This window comes from Pogoniulus pusillus, chromosome 20, assembly GCF_015220805.1.
Source record: "Pogoniulus pusillus isolate bPogPus1 chromosome 20, bPogPus1.pri, whole genome shotgun sequence".
NCBI classification, from domain to species: Eukaryota; Metazoa; Chordata; class Aves; order Piciformes; family Lybiidae; genus Pogoniulus; species Pogoniulus pusillus.
In genome coordinates, this window is record NC_087283.1 from 23,062,618 (window position 1) to 23,083,016 (window position 20,399).

Genomic DNA, 20,399 nt, shown 5'->3' on the forward strand with positions numbered 1-20,399 from the left:
TCCATGACTGGGAAGCTCTGCTCCATTGAGATGTGGAGGGTGTGACCACCTGAAACTTGCTTAGAATCCCTGGTACCCAGCTTGACCTGGAGGCCTCAGTGCTCCTCCAGGATGGGTGTCAGTGGCATGGGTCACTGCCTCTGCTGCTCTCACCTCTGCTGTGGGCTCTGCCCAGGACCATAAGGGCCTCTAAGATGCTTGAGGGATTGGAGCAGCCGTCGTGGCAGAAGAGGCTTGGCCTGGTTGGCTTGGAGAAGAAGAGGCTGAGTAGGCTCTTCTGAGTCTATTAATACCTGGTGGGGGGTAAAGAAGCCAGGCAGACGGTCCTGAGTGGTGCCCTGGGAAGACCAAGCACCAAGGTGAAGCCAAAGCACAGAGCCTGGAGTGATACTCTGGAGACCTGCTGCTGTGAGAACGGTCAAGCAGCAGCATGGCCTGGCCAGCTCCATCCTTGGAGGTACTTAACCCTCTGCCAGCTGTGCCCCCAGGCTGCCCCTGGGCAGTGGGTGAGCACTTCCAGAGATCCCCTCCTCAGCTGTCCTGAGTCCTTGGTCCCTCGTGGCTCAGCGAGGAGACCTGCACCAGGGTCAGGTGATGGATGTCCACAGAGAGCCCAAAGCATTCTGCCCTTTGGAGAGCTGCCCGTGCCCAGCGGCAGGAAACCGGCGGCTGGGTGATCCCAGCCCTCACAGCCGTGCCCCACGCCACCCTCCCGGTGCCGCCCTGCCCACCCTGGGCCGCGGGGGGCAGAAGAACCAGCCCTGGCTCTCCATAAAGGCTGGCTTTTATTTCTGGTGGAAGATCAGAAGCAGCTCGCTCTGCACTGACACCAGGCAGAGGTCCAGACAGGGTAGAAAAGGACTTGGGTTTGCTTTTGCTTCTCTGCAAAAAGGTCTGTAAATAAAACCCCAGGATGCAACACAAATCAGCTTCTCTGCCTCTGTCCCTGTCTCCTTCCTCCTGCCCCCTTCTCATCCTTCCAGGCCCAGCCAGGCTCTGCAGCTGCGGGGGCCTGCATCGTGTGGTGCTCCCCGCAGGCGGGGAGGGGACAGGAGCAGCCCAGCAGAATATATTAACATCTCATCTCTCCTCCCGGTTCGGTCCTGGGCACTCCAGGTGGCACAGGGCAGCTGTCCCCAGGCAGCTCCTGGATGGCAGCCGTGGCGGTGGCTCCCAGGTGGTGGTTCCCAAAGAGCAGGTCCTGCCAGGAGAGCTGTGCCAGGGCTCTCCGCCGGGGCGGGCAGGAAGGGTGGGCTCCCCCGGGGGGGTTAGATAGCAGTAGGGGGCGTGGGGGCGCGGCGGGGTGCCCTCCTCGGCCAGGAGCGTGCGGGGGGCGGCTGCTGGGGCGGGGGCCCGCGGCGGTGCTCGTAAGGCAGTGAGCGTGCGGCCGGAGCCGGGGAGTGCTGCAGGGCTGCCGTCTGGCCCGGCGCTGCCCGTGCCCTCCAGGCTGGCAGGTGGCTCTGGCGCGGTGGTCTCAGAAAGCTGTGCTGGCCATGCCGGCTGGGGCGAAGATGCGCGGGAGGCTGTCCAGGGTCTCCTCCAGCCGCCGGTGAGCTGATTTTCCGTCCTCCCCTGCAAGGGCACAGCCTGCTCAGGGCGCGGCCGCGGGGCTCTGCCCAGCCCCTGCCCCAGCCTCTCCGCGGCACCGCGGCCAGCAGCTGGCAGCGCCGAGCCGGCCGGCTACAGCCACGGCAGGAGACCTCTCCCCTCCTCGGCACAGCTTCGGGCTCAGACTGCTCCCGCAGCCCCTGACGCAGCCCCTACAAATCCTGCTCCTCAGCTGCCTGCTGCGCCCACACGGGGCAAGCACCACCCGCGGCTGCCATCCCAGGAGCGGCGGCTTGTGGAGAGCCCAGCTCCAGGCAAAGGGGGCAGAGCTCAGGGCTGTCTCCAGCGCCTCAGCCAGCTGTGCACATCTGCAGGGCCTTGCCCAGGCGCGTCGGGCACACGCAGGGACAGACACAGCCACGCACAAGACAAGCTGGCTCTGAGCTCTTCACCCATCCTCCCCCAGCACCAATCTGCCTGCTGCGGCTAGCCCCGGCCCAGAGGTGGTGACACAGACACTGGTGGGACGTGGGACAGGTGCAAGGCTCTATGTGTGCCAGAGGGGTGGGTGTGGGTGGGCTCCTAGGGACAGCCAAGACACACAGACTCCAAGAGGTAACAAGGGCTGCCAGGCTCTAGGACAGGGACAGTCGTGAGCAAAGCGGCAGGAGCGGGTGACGGGCACAAGGATGGCTCACGTGTCCCAACCTGTGCAGCAGCTGCCACGGGCTGGAGGCCTAGAACCCCTCTCAGATGGTTCTTTCAGTGCCATCTAGCAAATGACAGAACAACCACGCTCAGTGCTTGGTGCCCGCGGCACACCCAGCCCTCCGTACCCGCTGCCAGCTTGCTCTCGCCCGGCAGAGCTCAGGGCACCGTGAACCAGAGTGCATAACACAGACAGCGACCACCCCGAGGCACTCTTCTCCCATGGGCACCGCCGGCACCGGGAGATGCTAGTCAGGAAGCTGTGGGTGGGGAGAGAGCAGGGAGGAGCAGTGGGACACTCACCACACAGCATCAGGCTCTGCTTGGCCGCCTCCCGCACGGGCTCCTTGTCGGTTTGGCACAGATAAACCAGCTGCTCGATGCTCTCCTTGGCCTGCAAGACAGGGCACAGGGGCTGGCAGGGCTGGCAGCACAGGGCACTGCAGCCCCATGGAATTGGTTTGGTTGGAAGAGCTTTCAGATGGTGGAGTGCAGCCCTTCACCCAGCACTGCCCAGGGCACCACCACCAACCCGTGGCTCTCAGCACCACAGCTCCCATCAGCGATGGGGACTGCACCACTGCCCTGGGCAGCCTGAGGCAGGCCTTGGCAACTCTTTAGGGGAAGAAATTATTCCTCTTGCCCAAGCTAAAACTGTCCTGGTGCAACCTGAGGCCATTTGCTATGTCCCATCACTTGTTCCTGGGAGAAGAGGCCAACCCCCACTTGGCCCCAGCCTCCCTTCAGGGAGCTGTATGGAGCCAGGTCTGGTGGCACAGCGCAGCCCTCGGCCTGTCCCTTCCCTCCCCGACTCCTTTCCAGCTCCTCCAGCACTTGAGGAGCACTCCCAGCTCCTCCCTGCAGCTGTGTCCGGACTCGGGGCCCCAGCGGCTTCCCCTCCCTGCAGAGGGTGCAGCTCTGCCAGCTCCTGCCATGCCCCTCTCACCTTCAGGCAGCCCAGCGCTGCACACCCTGCCACCCGCATCTGTACCTCCTCGTCCTCCAGCTGCTCCAGGTAACACACGAGAGCCTGGGGAGCAGAAGGGGGCACAGTGCCAACACCACCAGCAGATCCAAGGGGCCCAGGACCCCCGCACCCCCCTGCCCAGCACCTACCCGCTGGCGGAAGCGAGGGCTCTCTGCCAGGCTGCGCAGCTGGGCAGAGACAGCGCTCACCACCTTGCTGTTGCCCTCCACCAGGAGCAGGCTGAGGGCCTTCAGCCCCTCCTTCTTCAGGCGGCCCTCGGGCACACGCTTCAGGGCACGCAGCACCACATCCTGCTCGTCCGAGTTGAGGTTCTGTGCCAGCAGCGCTGCGGGGAACCAGCAGCTCAGCCCAGCACTGCCCACACACTTCCTGCCACCGCCCAGAAGAGCAGACCCCATGCAGGGTGCCAGTGCTGGGAGATGCTGGGACACCCAAGCTAAGATGCTGGGGATGTACAGCAAGGCCCTAGGGTGCTCAGAAGGCAGTATGGCAGTGGATGTGCCTGTAATGCCCACCCCAAGGATATCTGAGCCTCTGGGTGATGCCCCAGGGTGCTCATGGCAGTGCTACAAGGTCATCTCCTAGGAAGCATCAGCTCCAGCACCCAATGCCAGAGCCTAGGGAGGGTGTGAGGGTACCCACCTTCCTCTGCCAGCTCCATCATGTAGGTGTCCAGCGCCAGGGCACCGAGCGACTCGAAGTGGCTCCAGTACTGGAAGATGGTGACCTGCTCGCCCTGGGCACTGCCAGGCCGGCGTGGCAGCCGCCGGTTCAGGATGTCCTCCACCAGCTTCATGCATACTGTGGGGAAGGGCCTGGCTCAGGGCCTGCTGCAGCCTTGGCCACCCCTCTGCGGGACGTGTGGCAACTCCCTGGCATCCCTGGGTGCTGCACTCACCAGCATCGGCCAGGCCAGGGTGGCGCTCGCTGATGGGTGTCGCATACTGGGCACTGAGCACCTGCAGGAAGCGCTCCACAGGGCAGGTGTAGAGGTTGGGCAGCTCCACGCAGCGCTCCCACAGCGCCAGGACCCCTTCCTTGTGCGTCGAGAACTGCACCACTGCGGGGGCACAGCTGTCACACATCCCCCCCGGGGCAGCAGGCACCCTAACCCCCGCCCACACCACGGGGGCACACTGAACCTCAACCAAGCCCTATCAAAACACCAGCAGCGGGCAGGTGGCTCCTACCCTCAGGCTGGCAGGTACCCACCACCTGAGCTCAGTCCCCGTGTGGCCCACGGGGTGCCAGGGCAGTGTTCCCCTGGGCCATGTCTTTACCATCGGCAGCAGAGCTGGCAGCTCCAGCACGCTCGGCCACCAGCTGGCACACCACTTCCAGCACCTGCGCCTCCCGCAGCAGCCTGTCCAGGGCATACATCTCCTGGCACCGCAGCGGACCGAAGGTGCCCAGCTTCTGCAAGACAAGGCAAAATGGGCATCTCAGAAGCCACAGCACCGTCTGCCTGCTGTGCTGGGGCACACTTGGAGGGAGCACCCACAGACCACCCCAGGGCTGCCCTCCCCAGGGTGCCTCTTCCCAGCCCCTCGCAGAGAACCACAGCACCCTGGACCCGTGGAATTGCTTTGGACGGAAGAGGCCTCACAGATCAAGCCCAAGCCTTAACCCAGCAGTGCCAGGGCACCACTAACCCATGGCCCTCAGCACCACAGCTCCATGGCACTGAAACCCCTACAGGGATGGAGACACCACCACTGCCCTGGGCAGACTGGGCCAGGCCTGGGCAACCTTCAAGGGGAAGAAATTGTTCCTTGTGGCCAACCTGAACCTGCCCTGGGGCAACTTGAGGCCATTTCTTCTTGTTCTGTCATTTGTACCTAGGGAGCAGAGCCCGACCCCATCTCCCTGCAGCCTCCTTTCAGGGAGCTGTGGAGGGCAAAGAGGCCTCCCCTCAGCCTCCTCCAGGCTGATGGCTCCAGGTGCCCGCGGCAGTGGTGCCCAGCCATGCTCACCAGCAGCAGGCAGTTGCAGCTGTGGAGGTGAAGCACCAGAGCCTTGTCCAGGAACTCGCTGCCAGTGCTCATGGGCTCGGTGCTGGCCTCAGAGCCGCTGCCCACGCCGGCATCATCCACCCTGGGCTCACCAGCACTGGGGGCTCTGCTGCCACGCCGGGGCCTGCCAGCCCTCCTGCCAGCCAGGGAAAGACCAAGGTCAGCCCACAAACCTGGCCCCAGCTCTTCCCCACCCACAGGGACAATGCTGGGCAGTTTATGGTGGTGTGAGGGCTGGGTAAAGGAGAAGGGCACAGGGGCACAGGACACAAGCTGGCCTCCCAGCCTGGCCTCCATGCAGAGGCAAGGTGGCCAAGTGCTTCTCGACTTGGACCTGCCCTCGTGTCCTTCTGATGGGCTGGTCGAAACATTCTTGGGCACCCTGGGCAGAGTTGGACATTCCCCAACCCAAGTGCCCCCTGGCTGTGTCCTGCCCTACCCCCACCCCCTGTGCACCTCTCATCTTGGAGAGGCTCTTCCTCGGAGCCCTCCGAGTCCTCCACGTCGGAGGTGTTGAGGAAGCTGAAGCTCTCCAGGGCGTGCTCCACGGTGAGGCTGATGCTGGATGCCCGGCTGAGGAAGATGCCCTGCTTCTGCTGCGGGGAAGGCACCGCGCCTCAGCGCCTGGCTCGCCACCGCAGCCCTGCCACCCCCCTCCCCGGGCACTGCCAGCGGCTATGCCACTGCCTCCCTCATCCCCAGTCACTGCCAGCAAGGATCAGTCTGCCACCCTCACCCATGGACATTGCCATCAGCTACAGCACTGCCTCCCTCATCCCCGGGCACTGCCAGCAGGGATAAACCTGTCCCCATTGAATCTGCCACCCACACCCATGGGCACTGCCATCAGGGGTGGACCTGTTCTCATCGAATCTGCCACCCACACCCATGGGCACTGCCATCAGGCATGGCTTTGTCCCCATCATCCCTAGCCACTGCCATCGTGAATGAATCTGCCACCCTTATCCCTGGGCACTGCCATCAGGAATGACCTTGTCCCCATCACCCCAGGCACTGCCAAAAGGGATGACTCTGTCACCCCCACTGATGGGCACTGTTATCAGGGTTGCCACCTTACCCATCATGCCCAGGCTCTGCCAGCTAGTAGGGCCCCATGCCCACTGCCCCCAGGCACAGCCCAGCAGGGATGGCCCTGTCCTCATCATCCCTGAGCATTACCGGTTGGGCAGACCCCATTCCAGCCATGTCTGGGCACTGCCATCTGAGTCACGCCACTATCCATCGTTTCCACTGGCCATGGGCACTACCAGCCAGGATGGCCCCATCCCCCTCACCTGTGGGCACTGCCAGGAGCCACTCACCAGCAGCATCTCTTCTAGGCGCTTGAGCTCCCGTTCCAGGGGCTGCAGTTCTGGGAACTGCCCCCGATAGTCATCCAGGGCTGAGCCCAGGAGGCCAATGGCCTCCTCCAGACCTGAGTCCACCACCTTTGCCCGTGGCACCTCGGGGGCACTGGCAGGCAATGGTAGGGCAAGGATGGGCCTCTCTTCCGTGGAGGCTCGTGCCAGTGCTGGTGCCTCGCTCTGCACTGGCTCAGCCACCTCTGCCTCCTCCACTGCCCATGCCGCGGCGGCATGAGGCTTATGAGGCTTGGCCACGGCCCCGCTGTCATGCCCTGCCGGGAGGGTGTCCATGTCCTGCTCACCCACCCCCATGTCCTGCGGGCTGGGTGCAGCCTCCCAGGGGCCCTCCACAGCCTTGGCCTCCATCGTGGCATCCACACTGGCCTCGCTGATGTGGCTCAGAGTCCGGCAGTAGGGCAGGTGCCCGTTGGCCACCGCCTCCTTGTGGGGGTCCAGCTCCTCAGGCTGGCCCCCGGGCAGGGGCACGGCACTGCTGCCAGCCGCAGGGCTGGGCTCCTCCGGCTGCTGAGAGAAGGAGATCTCGATAGCAGGGGCAGAGGCCTGCAGCTCGGGCTGCACGATGGGCTTGTGTGTGGTGTGGCGGGCACTGCCCGGCAGCTGCGGGCTGGAGGAGTCGTCGGAGGACTCGGAGGAGATAGACCAGGCTGTGCCATTCTCCAGCTCCTCCTGGCGCCGCAGCATGTTCTGGGGAGAGGGAGGAGGGTGTCAGGCAGGGTCCTCCTGCCACCCCTGTTCTTCCAGCTGCCTCCCCATCAATCAGGAGCTGGAGGGTGCAGAGGTGCTGTGACTGTTGGTGGAGGGTGCCATGCCACTCTGACTGGGCTGGCACGGCAGGATGGGCAGCAAGGACCCAACAGATCCGGGCTGCCTCTTCCAGCCCTGCAGCTCACCACCAGCTGTGAGGAGTCTGCCCCGCCAGGCCCACCCACACACACACCCTGGCGTGTCAGCTCCAGGACGGCCATGGCAAGGTGTGGCATGTGGAGCTGAGGATACCACCCACCATGGCTGCAGGAACAGCAGCAGCTCACAGTGCCCACCACCAGCGGTCAAACCAACCTCATGCCAATGGCTCTCCATCACTGAGCCAGTGCCACACCAACACTGAACCCATGCCATGCCAGCATCATACCAATGCCACACCAGTGCTGTCACACCAGTGCCATCACACCAGCACCACGTCACTACTAGAGCACAGCACACCTAAGGCAGTAGTGCAGGGACAGGGACAGGCTTCTACGCACTAGTGCCAGCTCTTTCACAAGGGGGTGTGGGCAGGGCAGGGCCAGCCCCTGCAGCCCAGGCTCCTCAAGCTTGGAGCCGCATGCCCAGGGCCAGTCAGATCCCAGCCTGGCAGGATCAGGCCTCTGGGCTTGAGCCAGAGCTGGCGGGCAGGAGACAAGCAGAGGCTACGCCTACGGCGGGAAGGTGGCACTGCAGGGCAGGAGGGTGGCAGCGCTGCCCCCGCTGCTGGCCAGCTGCAGCCCTGCACTTACGCGGCCCTGCCGCGGCCACCTCCCGAGCTCGGTCGAGGAGACGTCACCGCAGGAGCAGCTCTGAGACAGCTTCTCCAAGAGTGTCTCCCGAAAGACGTCCACCAGTGCCCACCCGCGCTTGTCAGATGCCCGCCCCGGGCTCTTGGGCAGAGAGAAGAGGAGCTGTGAGCACGGGAGGGGCAGGCGCCAGCACCGGGGAACGGTGGCTGTACGGCTGGAGAGGACCTGCCCACCCCTTCCCCCTGCCGTGCCAGGCTGCGTGGCACGGGCTGGGCAGCCGTCGGGCACTCACGTAGAAGGCCTGCTCGCGCAGTGAGGGCGTGTCCGGGGGGCTCTGGTTGTAGCTGGAGAACCTCTTGCTCACCGTGCAGGCCTTGTTGACAGAGCTGGCGGCTGACGGCTGATCGTCCTTGTCGAAGGGGCTGCAGAGCACAGCGGGCGGCTGAGGAGCGGATGCCAGCCTGAGGGGTCCCAACCCTGCCCTGCAGTGGGGTGCCCAGGACCGTGGGCAGCTTAAGCCTGGGTCTGCAGGCCATGTTTGGGATGGGGGGAGCCTGACGCAGGTCACCTCTTGACACACCATGTTGGGCATCCCCAGAGCTGCCGGGTGCTACTGGCAATGCCCGCTCCAATACTCACTTCCAGGTCACCTCCAGGCTGAGTTTGAGGGTGCCCAAGTCATTGATGTCCACAGCCACAACCTGGGGCAGAGCTGCAAAGAGGTCCTTGGTCTCACAGGACACGTTGCCTACCACCACGTGGTTGGCCAAGCTCTTCAGCTCCGTCACCTGCAGCAGGAGGGGGAGGAGAGCCTCAGGCTTCGTCTTCACCCTGCTGAGTGCCAGGACGCCACCACCAGACAGCTTCTGTCCAACCCGGCGAGGTGAGGTCCCGAAGGGAAGCCCGGGCAGAAGGGAGGGTGGCTGCCAGCCCTGTACCTTGATGGAGAGGAACTCGGTGACGAGGGGCAGGAAAACCATCTCCTCGCTGTCCCACACCTGCCTGCTGTTCACCTCGATGCGGCCGCGCAGCTTCCACCGCTGCCGCCCGTACTTCATGAAGATCTGCAGGGCAGAGGCATGGGCGTGGGGGAGCTGCAGCTCCAGGCTGGGGGAGTGCAGCTCCAGGCTGGGGGGAGTGCAGGTCCAGGCTGAGGGAGTGCAGCACCAGGCTGGGGGAGTGCAGATCCAAGCTGGGGTGAGCCGCAGCTCCAGGCTGGAGGGGTGCAGCACCAGGCTGGAGGAGCTGCAGCTTCAGGCTGAGGGGGTTCAGCACCAGGCTGGGGGGGGTGCAGCACCATGCTGGGGGCAGGGGAGGGGGGTTCAGCCCCAGGCTAGGGGGTTTTACACTAGGCCGGAGGGTGCTCCCTCCGTGTTTCCGGGCACGGCTAGGACCATGCCACCTGCCACCACCCTGTAACATGCCCTCCACAGCAGTGCCCACCTGCATGCCTGGGCACCCCAAAGACCACAGGGCAGGGAGAAGAGCAGATCCCAACCCGTCCCGTCCCACCAACCTCATACTGGTCACCAGCACAAAGCCGGGCAAAGCCTGCCAGTCCTGCAAGAGAAGGCAGAGGGCATCAGCAGGCAGCGGGCGGGCAGGCAGCGGGCAGGGTGCGGTGGGCACCTCACCTTTCATGCGCACATGGAACTCGCCCAGCTGGCTCTCCAGCTCACTCTCCAGCAGGCACATGTTCTGGGGACACACAGCAGCCATCAGCAGCCACCCGGGGCACCGGCACCCCCCGCCCGGGGCACCGGTGCCCCCTGCCCATGCCGCGGGCCGCTCACCTCCGTGTACTCCTTGTAGCCTCGGCTGGCCTCTGCCAGGCTGTCGCGGGCCTCGCGGCTGCCCGGAGAGCCACTGCTGTAGGCCCTCACCATGTTGTGGGCACCGTCGCGCAGCCGCCGCTGGATGCAGTAGGCCTCGTAGAGCTCATCGATCTGCGGGCACAGACGTGCTCAGGGGACAGCGCAGCCAGCCCAGGGCTGTGCCCGGGCCATGCCACTGCCCAGCCCTCACCCCGCTGCCCGGCTGTCACCCCGCTGCCCAGCCCTCACCCCAGTGCCCAGCCCTCACCCCGCTGCCCGGCTGTAACCCCGCTGCCCAGCTGCCACCCCAGTGCCCAGCCCTCACCCCACTGCCCGGCTGTCACCCCAGTGCCCAGCCCTCACCCCACTGCCTAGCCCTCACCCCGCTGCCCGGCTGTAACCCCGCTGCCCAGCTGCCACCCCACTGCCCAGCCCTCACCCCGCTGCCCGGCTGTAACCCCGCTGCCCAGCTGCCACCCTACTGCCCAGCCCTCACCCCACTGCCCAGCCCTCACCCCGCTGCCCGGCTGTCACCCCAGTGCCCAGCCCTCACCCCACTGCCCGGCTGTCACCCCAGTGCCCAGCCCTCACCCCACTGCCCAGCCCTCACCCCGCTGCCCAGCTGCCACCCCAGTGCCCAGCCCTCACCTTGCTGGCGTGGAACTCCAGGCGCCGCAGGAAGCGCTCGATGGCCTTCACTTGCTGCAAAGGTAGAGAGGATGCCCTCAGCGTCCCCCCAGCCTCCTTGCAGAGGAGCTGTGGGGCAGGATGTGCCCCGCTATGTGCCCACAAGGTGACTGGCATGGGTCCTGGCCAACAGCCCTACCTGGGAGGCGCAGGGTAGCAGGGGGAGGTGCACAGAGCAGAGCCTGCACTTGCAACCCTCCAGCCTCCCCCGGCTGGAGACCCCAGGGTGCTCCTGAAGGTCTTTATCAGTGGTGTTGCCAAGGGGATCAAGGCACTCTCAGTGCCTCTGCGGATGACACCAGAGTGGGTGGCAGTGTGGGTCTGCTGCAGGGCAGGGAGACTGTGCAGAGGGCTCTGCCCAGGCTGCACCCATGGCTGAGGCCAATGGGATGAGGTTTAACAAGGCCCAGGGCTGGGTCCTGCACCTGGGGCACAGCAACCCCAGCAAGGCTCCAGGCTGGGGCAGAGAGGCTGGCAAGTGCCCAGCAGAAAAGATAGACCTGGGGGTGCTGGGTGGCAGCAACTGAAGAGGAGACAGGGGGTGCCCAGGTGGGCATTCAGGGCAGCAGCAGCCTGGGCTGGATCAGCAGTGGTGTGGGCAGCAGGAGCAGGGCAGGGATTGTGCCCCTGGGCTGGCACTGCTGAGGGCACAGCTTGAATCCTGGGTGCAGTTTTAGGACCCTCACTCCCAGAAGGACATTGAGGATCTGGAGCAGGTCCAGAGAAGGGCACCAAAGGTGGGGAAGGGTCTGGAGCAGAGGGCTGGGGAGGGGCAGCTGAGGGAGCTGGGGGTGTGCAGTGTGGGGCAGAGGAGGCTGAGGGAGAGCTCATTGCTCTGTGCAGCTCCCTGAGAGGAGGCTGCAGCCAGCTGGGGCTGGGCTCTGCTCACATACAAGTGCCAGCACAAGAGGAAATGTCCTCAAGTTGCCCCAGGGGAGGTTTAGGTGGGACATGAAGAACAATTTCTTCCCCCAAAGTTTGCCAAGACCTGGCCCAGGCTGCCCAGGGCAGTGCTGCAGCTCCAGTCCCTGGAAGGGTTTCAGGGCACAACAATTCTGTTCCCCCACCTCGGAGCTGGCCCAGGCTCAGTGCTCAGCACCAGCAGCTTGTTTGCAAGAGGGTCACAGGCCCCTGCCAGTCACTGCTTCATCCCCATCCCAGAGCCACCCTGCTCACAGAGCCCTGATGCCACCCCACGGGGACTCTGCCATGGAGGGGACAGGGACAGACAGTTGGGTAGTGCAAGTGGAGAGGGGATGGCAGCAGCACACCCTGGCACAGGCAGACATGGGGGGACAGGACAGCAGCCACCTCACTCACCTTGTCCAGGTCGTAGAGAAAGCCCTGGAGGAGAGAGGAGAGGGGTGAGAGGCAGTGCAGAGCCCCCTGCGCCCACCTGAGCAGGGCCAGCACCCAGCACCCACAGCACAGCAGCGGGCACGGGCAGCACCCTGGGCTGGAGAGGCGTGGCAGCAGGACAGGAGCCCCGTGCAGCCCAGCACCGCAGCCTGGGCTGCCCTCTGATGGCCCAGGCTGTGCCCCAGGGCAGGGCCACACCGTAAGCCGCCCCAGCCATGCCCACAGCGCCAGCTGCCCACCCCTCTCCATCAGGCTCTTCCCAAGTGGCACTCACCAGGCGCGAGTTCCGCTTGGATTCACGGATCTGGGTGCTGAGCTTCTCCAGCTCCAGCTGGTGCACCTCCAGGTAGGCTCTAGATGCAACCACACCACGGAGGTCAGGCTGCGATGCCAGGCTCCTGCCACCCCAGAGCCCACCAACCGCACACATCTGGCTCCACACCCCCACTCCTCACCCCAGCACCCAGGGAGCCCTCAGCATGGGACACAGTGGGACCTGGGCCCCCATGCAGCTCCAGAACCCTCAGGCACTGCATCCAAGAGCTCTGGCACGTCCCTGCTGGGTGGCAGCGGAGATCTTCCAGTGCCAACCCCTGGCCAGCTGCCCTGTGCCCCTGAGGGGCTCCCTGCCTCCAGCCGGCCCCGGGCAGCACCAGGCACTCACGTCAGGCCCTTCTTGAGAGCTTCATAGACCTCGTCCAGGCGGTTGGGCTGAGGCACCTTGGGTGGGGGAGACTTGTGGGACATGGAGAACATCCTACTGACCCTGGAGCCAGCCTTGCGGGACACGGTGGGGGTGAAGGGTGACAGGTTCCTGGGGAGAGAGCAGACAGACCCTGCTCAGTGCCGTGGTGCCCCTGGGTGCCCCAGCCTGCTGGGCACCTCGTCCTGAGGCAAAGAGGAGCTTGGTCCAGCTGGACCTGCCTGCCTGCCTCTCCTGGGACTGCCCAGAAGCCGGTGCCACCCGGTGAGATGGGGCCCTGATGCTGGACACTGGCCCAGGTCATTTGGCTGCCCCAAAGCCATGGGAAGGACCAGGAGAAACCCACAAAGCTGGTGGAGAAGAGCAGGGACTGAACCCTGTCTCAGTGGGGTCACCAAGGCTGACCTTGGGGTAGCCTCTGTGCAGCTGTGGATGTCTTAGGCTCTGGTTGGAGGGAGCAGAGGTAACTGAAGCTGGCATCAGCCAGAGCCAAGCTGCATTCCTTGCGTGCTCATGGGGACATCTCCAGCCCTGGCCACATGCTGCTCCATCATTGGCACCCCAGGTTAGCAGGGTGGCAACCATGGCAAGATGACACATGCCACCATCATCTTGCTGCCCTGCCGCCGTGAGCTGCCAGGGACAGGCTGAGATGCCAGCGGGTGGCAGCATGGCAGCATCCTGGGAACATCAGCTGTGCCAGCCCAGCAGAGCAGCAGGGGGCAGGGACATCCTCGCTGATGCTAAGCCTCTCCAGATGCCACCAAACCCACCCTGTGGAGCTGCCCCCCACCACCCTGGGCACCTCTCCGGGCCAGCCTGCAGCGGGGCAGGACCTGCTGAGCTCCTTCCTGCGCTGTGCCCGGGCAGCACCGCCCTGCTCCCGGCCCTGCCCTTCCTGCTCCCGGCACAGGCTCCTCAGTCCCAGCCCGGCCTGGACCTCCCATCCTGTGCTGCTCCTCCCAGGAGCGGCCAAAAGACTTCCCTGAATTGCTGGGGTGGGCAGCAAGGCCTTGGCCTCCTCCCAAGCCAGAGCCATGGCTGAGTGTCTGATTTCCACCAGCCCTGCCCTGCCAGCTCCAGGGCCCCTGCAGGCATCTCCCCACCAGACACTTGGCTCCAGGCCAATCCTCCTTCTTCCCTGTCCCCTCGGCACCCCCAGATCCCACAGTGTGGCCAGAGGCTGGGGAGGGCCTGCAGAGAAGCACTGAGCAGGGTTGGAGCTCTGTTCCCAGGCATGAGGAGGCTCGACCTGGCCTTGTGCCCACCCAGCAGAAGTGCCCATAGCTTAGCAGGGCAGCTTGGCATTGCCTTCCCCAGCCACCTGGCTGAGAGATGACTCTTGTAAGGGACTAGAGGGAGCACTGGAGCCTGCCTGGATGCTAGGAAGAGGGATGGAAAGCACTGAGATGGTCCCACAGCCCAAACCCATGGGATGCCCATGTCCCGGGAACCACTGGAGAGGGCAGCCAGGAGCTAGGGATGAAGCATGGCATCACCTGGGGTGCTTCTTACCAACCTGAGGCTCAGCAGAGGGGAGGAGGAAGGGCAAAGCAAGGCAGCATCTGGAGAGGGTGAGCAGGGAACAGCTGCTGCTGGGCACAGAGCTGAGGGCAGCCCACGGCACTGCTCAGCTGCAGCTCTGGAAGGAGCTGGAGGGGCCCTGACCCACCCAGACCCCAAAACCAGCTGCCACAGGATGGCAAAGCTACCCAGGCACAGCTCAGAGCCACTCCAGCTCCTCCACCCCACCCAGGAACCTGGAGGGATGCCCACAGGAAGGCCCTTCAGAGCTGCCTGAAGCATGAGGCTGAGACACAGCTCCAGGCTCTGCTGCCAGCAGGTCCTCACCTGGCCCTGGGCACCCTTGCCCTGGGCACAGCATAGCTGGGCAAGGGCGAGGGGCTCTGACTGCCTCTTGACCTCCATGCTCCATGCACCCCCTGTGTCCCCTGGCTGTCACCCTGGGGAGGCTCCCTGCAGCCCCCTGTGTCACATCCCCTGGCTGTCACCCTGGGAGGCTCCCTGCAGCCCCCTGTGTCACATCCCCTGGCTGTCACCCTGGGGAGGCTCCCTGCAGCCCCCTGTGTCACATCCCCTGGCTGTCACCCTGGGGAGGCTCCCTGCAGCCCCCTGTGTCACATCCCCTGGCTGTCACCCTGGGGAGGCTCCCTGCAGCCCCCTGTGTCACATCCCCTGGCTGTCACCCTGGGGAGGCTCCCTGCAGCCCCCTGTGTCACATCCCCTGGCTGTCACCCTGGGAGGCTCCCTGCAGCCCCCTGTGTCACATCCCCTGGCTGTCACCCTGGGAGGCTCCCTGCAGCCCCCTGTGTCACATCCCCTGGCTGTCACCCTGGGAGGCTCCCTGCAGCCCCCTGTGTCACATCCCCTGGCTGTCACCCTGGGGAGGCTCCCTGCAGCCCCCTGTGTCACATCCCCTGGCTGTCACCCTGGGGAGGCTCCCTGCAGCCCCCTGTGTCACATCCCCTGGCTGTCACCCTGGGAGGCTCCCTGCATCCCCCTGTGTCACATCCCCTGGCTGTCACGCTGGAGAGGTGTTGGGACAGCAGGTGGTGAGGTGCAGCAGGGTCCCCTCCCGCCCTGCCTGGCACTGCCTGCGTGCCCAGGGCAGGCTGCCAGGCCGTGTCCCACCTGAGGGGCCGCTCGGGCGCGCAGTTGACTCCGGCGAAGGACTGGCTCCTACTGATCCTGCCCGCCAGGGCGCGGCGCTGCGGGCGCACGGACAGTGACATCGCCGAGTGCCACCTGGAGGGGCTCCCTGCGGGCACAGGAGAGAGGTCAGCGGCCTGGGGAGACTCCGGTGCGGCTTCTGCTGGCACCCAGAACGGCACCCACGGAGCAAGGCGGCTACAGCACCCATTGGATGGGAGCCTGCCCTCCCTGCCAGCCCAGGGGCACTCCTTGTGGCACCAAGGGCACAGGTCCCTTGCTGGCCCACAGCAGCAGTGCCAGCCTCCTGCCCGGGGTGAATCACCAAACTGGGTTGGAAAAGCTCTCCGAGAGCATCCAGTCCAACCTGCAACCCAACCCCACCATGGCCACCATGGGCACCAAACCATGGCCTCTGGTGCCACGGCCACACAGCTCTGCAACACCTCCAGGCACAGGCACTCCACCACCTCCCTGGGCAGCCTCTGCCAATCCCTGACCACTCCTGCAGCAAAGGCCATCCTAACCCTCCCCTGGTACAACTCCAGGCCAGTTCCTCTCCTTCTGTCCCCTGATACCAAGGAGAAGAGCCCAAACCCAGCTGGCTCCAGTCTCCTCAGGGCACCATAGAGAGCAAGGAGCCCCAGGGAGGGGCTGATGCCCAGTGCCTGCCATGGCCCTTCCAGACAACCATGGCAAACCCTCTGCTGTGCCCCAGCCCAGGCAGCCCCTCCTGAGCCCTGCCTTGTCCCATGTCCCACACTGCCCGTGCCACCCTGCTGCAGAGGCAGGAAGGGTGTGGGGGCAGACCCAGCTGCCCAGCCCTTTGCTTTCCACTGGTGCCAGCAGCTGGCAGCAGGGAAACCCATGGGCAGCAGAAGGCCTGGGGAAGTTCCCAGCCTCTCCAGGAGCTCGGCTTCGGGGAAGGAAAGGTTGAAACATTCCCTGCTGGACCCTGGAAAGTCCCCGTGGGCAGCATGTGTCCAGCTCCATGGCCACCACAGCCCTGCCCTCTGCTGCTGGAAGTTCCACGGATGATGCCAGGAGCCCCAAAGACCTCTGCTTGCCCCTGCTGTCCCCTTGGTGGTTGCTGCAGTCGATGCCAGCCAGGAGGGAGCAGATTTTTGAGTCCTGGGGCCTGGACCCAACTCCCAGCCCATGTCACAGGGAGCATCACCACAGCCCTGTCCAGGGCAGCCCAAAGCACAAGGCAGGGGAGTCCAGAGCTCCTTGTGGCCCTGCGAGACCTGGCAGTGCCAGCTGGGCATGCAGAGAAGCCCAGTTCTTGGGATGGAGGCAGCTGGATGCTCCACTTCATCCCAGCCACTGCTTGTGCCAGCTTGGTCCCACTGACCCTGCCAGCTCCCAGAGCTGAGCTGTGGGTGCCAGCAGTCAGCAGACCACTGGGTGCTGGCTGGTCACGGACCCTGCCAGGGAAGGCCAGGCAGGCTGCTATGGGTGCGGCTCCACCAGCTGGCAGACAGGCCTCAGCTGCCCACCCCTCCAGCTACCTTCCCCCTCCCTTTTTCTTCCTGCCCCAGCACCACCAGCAGCAAAACCCCTGCACCAGCAACAGCAGGGACAATGGGGGGCCACTGGCACCGCCACAGCCCACATTGCCATCGTCATCCCTTCCCCTGGCACAACAAGCAGCCCTGCCTGGTATACACCTGCTCGGCTGCCAGTGGGCATGCCCTGGGTGCCATGTGTCCTGCCGCCCAGCAGCCATGCCGTCACCACGCCACAGCCATGCCATCACCATGCCGCAGCCATGCCGTCACCACGCCGCAGCCATGCCGTCACCTCCCCGCAGCCATGCCATCACCACGCCGCAGCCATGCCGTCACCTCCCCGCAGCCATGCCGTCACCACGCCGCAGCCATGCCATCACCACGCCGCAGCCATGCCGTCACCTCCCCGCAGCCATGCCGTCACCCCCCCGCAGCCATGCCGTCACCACGCCACAGCCATGCTGTCACCTCCCCTCAGCCATGCCGTCACCACGCCGCAGCCATGCCGTCACCTCCCCACAGCCATGCCGTCACCTCCCCGCAGCCATGCTGTCACCATGCCACAGCCATGCTGTCACCTCCCCACAGCCATGCTGTCGCCTCCCTGCAGCCATGCCGTCACCATGCCGCAGCCATGCCGTCACCACGCCGCAGCCATGCCGTCACCATGCCACAGCCATGCCATCACCACGCCGCAGCCATGCCGTCACCTCCCCGCAGCCATGCCGTCACCATGCCGCAGCCATGCCATCACCACGCCGCAGCCATGCCGTCACCACGCCGCAGCCATGCCGTCACCTCCCCACAGCCATGCCGTCACCATGCCGCAGCCATGCCATCACCACGCCGCAGCCATGCCGTCACCTCCCCACAGCCATGCCGTCACCCCCCCGCAGCCATGCCGTCACCACGCCACAGCCATGCTGTCACCTCCCCTCAGCCATGCCGTCACCACGCCGCAGCCATGCCGTCACCTCCCCGCAGCCATGCCGTCACCACGCCGCAGCCATGCCGTCACCACGCCGCAGCCATGCCGTCACCTCCCCGCAGTCATGCCGTCACCTCCCCGCAGCCATGCTGTCACCACGCCACAGCCATGCCGTCACCTCCCCACAGCCATGCCGTCACCACGCCACAGCCATGCTGTCGCCTCCCCACAGCCATGCCGTCACCATGCCGCAGCCATGCCATCACCACGCCGCAGCCATGCCGTCACCTCCCCACAGCCATGCCGTCACCCCCCCGCAGCCATGCCGTCACCACGCCACAGCCATGCTGTCACCTCCCCTCAGCCATGCCGTCACCACGCCGCAGCCATGCCGTCACCTCCCCGCAGCCATGCCGTCACCACGCCGCAGCCATGCCGTCACCACGCCGCAGCCATGCCGTCACCTCCCCGCAGTCATGCCGTCACCTCCCCGCAGCCATGCTGTCACCACGCCACAGCCATGCTGTCACCTCCCCACAGCCATGCCGTCACCACGCCACAGCCATGCTGTCGCCTCCCCGCAGCCATGCCGTCACCATGCCGCAGCCATGCTGTCACCACGCCACAGCCATGCCGTCACCTCCCCGCAGCCATGCCGTCACCTCCCCACAGCCATGCTGTCGCCTCCCCACAGCCATGCCGTCACCACGCCGCAGCCATGCCGTCACCTCCCCGCAGCCATGCCGTCACCACGCCACAGCCATGCCGTCACCTCCCTGCAGCCATGCCGTCACCTCCCCGCAGCCATGCCGTCGCCTCCCCACAGCCATGCTGTCGCCTCCCCACAGCCATGCCGTCACCACGCCGCAGCCATGCCATCACCTCCCAGCAGCCATGCTGTCACCACGCCGCAGCCATGCTGTCACCTCCCCACACACCACGCTGGGGCCAGGCAGTGGCAGTGCCCGGGAGGAGCCAAGATGGTTGGAGTCAGAGGCGGGCAGCAGCGGTGCCCCCTGTGCCAGCAGAGGCTCCGTCGGCTGCCTTCTCGGCACACCAATGCCAGCCTAAGGCCCCGGAGCTGCTCCGTGGGCCCTGCCACCTCGATGTCCCTCCTGTTTCCAGGCCAACCCTGTCCCAGTTAAGCTCATTAGGAGGAGCTGTAATCCCTGGCAGCGCGGCTGACCCGCGGGGCCTGGCAGATTACCCCTGGCAGGGCTCTTTAATCTGCTCCCCGCGGAGCAGAGTGCATGGCACCGCTGGGGGCTGTCCCACTGCGATGTGACAGCAGCAGCAGCAATTCCGCAGGGAGGGCACCCAGCAGCCTTCCGTGGGGCAGCTCACAGCTCCGAGGTGAGCACAGCCCCCCAGGAGCATCCTGCGCCAGCCCACCCTGCCCCCTGGGCGCATAGGGCAAGAACTAAAGAGGGGCACCCAGGCAGAGGCCTGCACTGGGGAGGATGCGGGGGGGTGCCACAGGGCAGAAGCATGCTGGGGGTGTCACAGGAGAGAAGAGTGCTGGGGGTGCCACAGGGCAGAAGCGTGCTGGGGGTGTCAGAGTGCCCCCATCACAACTGCCCAGGATAGTCCAAACCATCCCCAGCTGCTCACCCAGACCCTGGCTCCTGCTGCCACCTGCCCCATGCTGGGTCATGCCCCAGGCCACCAAAGGAGCCTTCTCTAGCAGACAGAGCAGTGCCAGGTGCAGTGGCTGGTGCTAGGACCACACCTCTGTGCTCTTCCCCAAACCCCTCTACACCACACCACGAGGCAGACGGCTGACAGGACGGGCGCAGGCCTGAGTAGCAGCAAGGGACATGCTGCCAGACAGCCCAGAGCCCAGCCCCAGGCACTGCCAGGTCCCACCAGCGCCAGCCTGTCTGCCACAACACCCATCATCTCTGGGCCTGCCATCCTGCAGCCCAGCTCCTGTGCCACCACCCCAACCCCCCTTTGTAGAGCAGGTCATCAGGCCCCTGCTCTGCAGGAGCAGTGCCCCAGGAGCCCAAAGGATGCTGGAGCCTGGCACGGGCGGGCGGTGGGCTGGGTGCCTGAGGGCAGTGTGAAGCAGGGCAGGCAGGCTGTGGGGTCTCAGCTCCTGGCACGCTTGGGAGGACAAACCCCCGGCGTGGTGCATTCCTGACATTACCGAGATAAGAGGTACCTGGTACGGCCCTGCCGTGAGCAGAGCAGGGGGCACGCTCGGCCGGGCCACCAGCAGCTGCCCAGGCTCACCAACCAGGAGGTGGTACCGGGCAGAGCAACGACACGCTCGTGTGCCTGCCATGCGCTCGGCCCCAGACACATCCCTCCCTCTGCTGAGGAGCACAAAATGTCCCAGCCCAGTATGTCCTGTCCTAAAGATGCGGTCCCAAAACTCCTGCCCCAAATGTCCTGGCCAAAATGTCCTGTCCCAAATGTCCTGTCCCAAAGGTGCTGCCTCAAACGTCCTGTCCCAAAGGTCTTGTCTCAGACATGCTGCCTCAAAGGTGCTACCCAAAAGCACTGCCCCGAAGTTCCTGTCCCACAGGTCCAGCCCCTGCCAGCCCCCCGCACTTAATTAAGGTTTTGGTGCTAACGAAGCCACCTC

At 65.4% G+C, this 20,399-nt stretch overlaps 1 protein-coding gene across 7 annotated transcripts in view; it reads right to left on the minus strand.

Moving 5' to 3' along the window:
- Nucleotides 1-766: 766 nt before the first annotated feature.
- RIPOR1 (RHO family interacting cell polarization regulator 1) overlaps nt 767-20,399 on the minus strand; it is a 28,903-nt gene continuing 9,270 nt past the window's right edge. For 3 of the 7 annotated variants that reach the window (XM_064160654.1, XM_064160656.1, XM_064160658.1), the window contains exons 2-22: nt 15,353-15,479; nt 12,662-12,811; nt 12,272-12,350; nt 11,959-11,982; nt 10,600-10,653; nt 9,931-10,083; nt 9,772-9,835; nt 9,654-9,697; nt 9,076-9,201; nt 8,777-8,925; nt 8,430-8,559; nt 6,552-7,325; nt 5,713-5,852; nt 5,218-5,392; nt 4,525-4,660; nt 4,143-4,304; nt 3,887-4,045; nt 3,373-3,569; nt 3,203-3,286; nt 2,560-2,650; nt 767-1,572 (exon numbers count right to left, since the gene is read on the minus strand). In XM_064160654.1, coding sequence (XP_064016724.1) covers nt 1,475-1,572; nt 2,560-2,650; nt 3,203-3,286; nt 3,373-3,569; nt 3,887-4,045; nt 4,143-4,304; nt 4,525-4,660; nt 5,218-5,392; nt 5,713-5,852; nt 6,552-7,325; nt 8,430-8,559; nt 8,777-8,925; nt 9,076-9,201; nt 9,654-9,697; nt 9,772-9,835; nt 9,931-10,083; nt 10,600-10,653; nt 11,959-11,982; nt 12,272-12,350; nt 12,662-12,811; nt 15,353-15,479 — 3,116 coding nt within the window. In that variant the 3' untranslated portion in view covers nt 767-1,474. Of the gene's footprint in view, nt 1,573-2,256; nt 2,321-2,559; nt 2,651-3,202; nt 3,287-3,372; nt 3,570-3,886; nt 4,046-4,142; nt 4,305-4,524; nt 4,661-5,217; nt 5,393-5,712; nt 5,853-6,551; nt 7,326-8,429; nt 8,560-8,776; nt 8,926-9,075; nt 9,202-9,653; nt 9,698-9,771; nt 9,836-9,930; nt 10,084-10,599; nt 10,654-11,958; nt 11,983-12,271; nt 12,351-12,661; nt 12,812-15,352; nt 15,480-20,399 lie in introns of all 7 variants that reach the window. The other 4 variants (XM_064160655.1, XM_064160660.1, XM_064160657.1 and 1 more) reach the window with 3 other exon arrangements.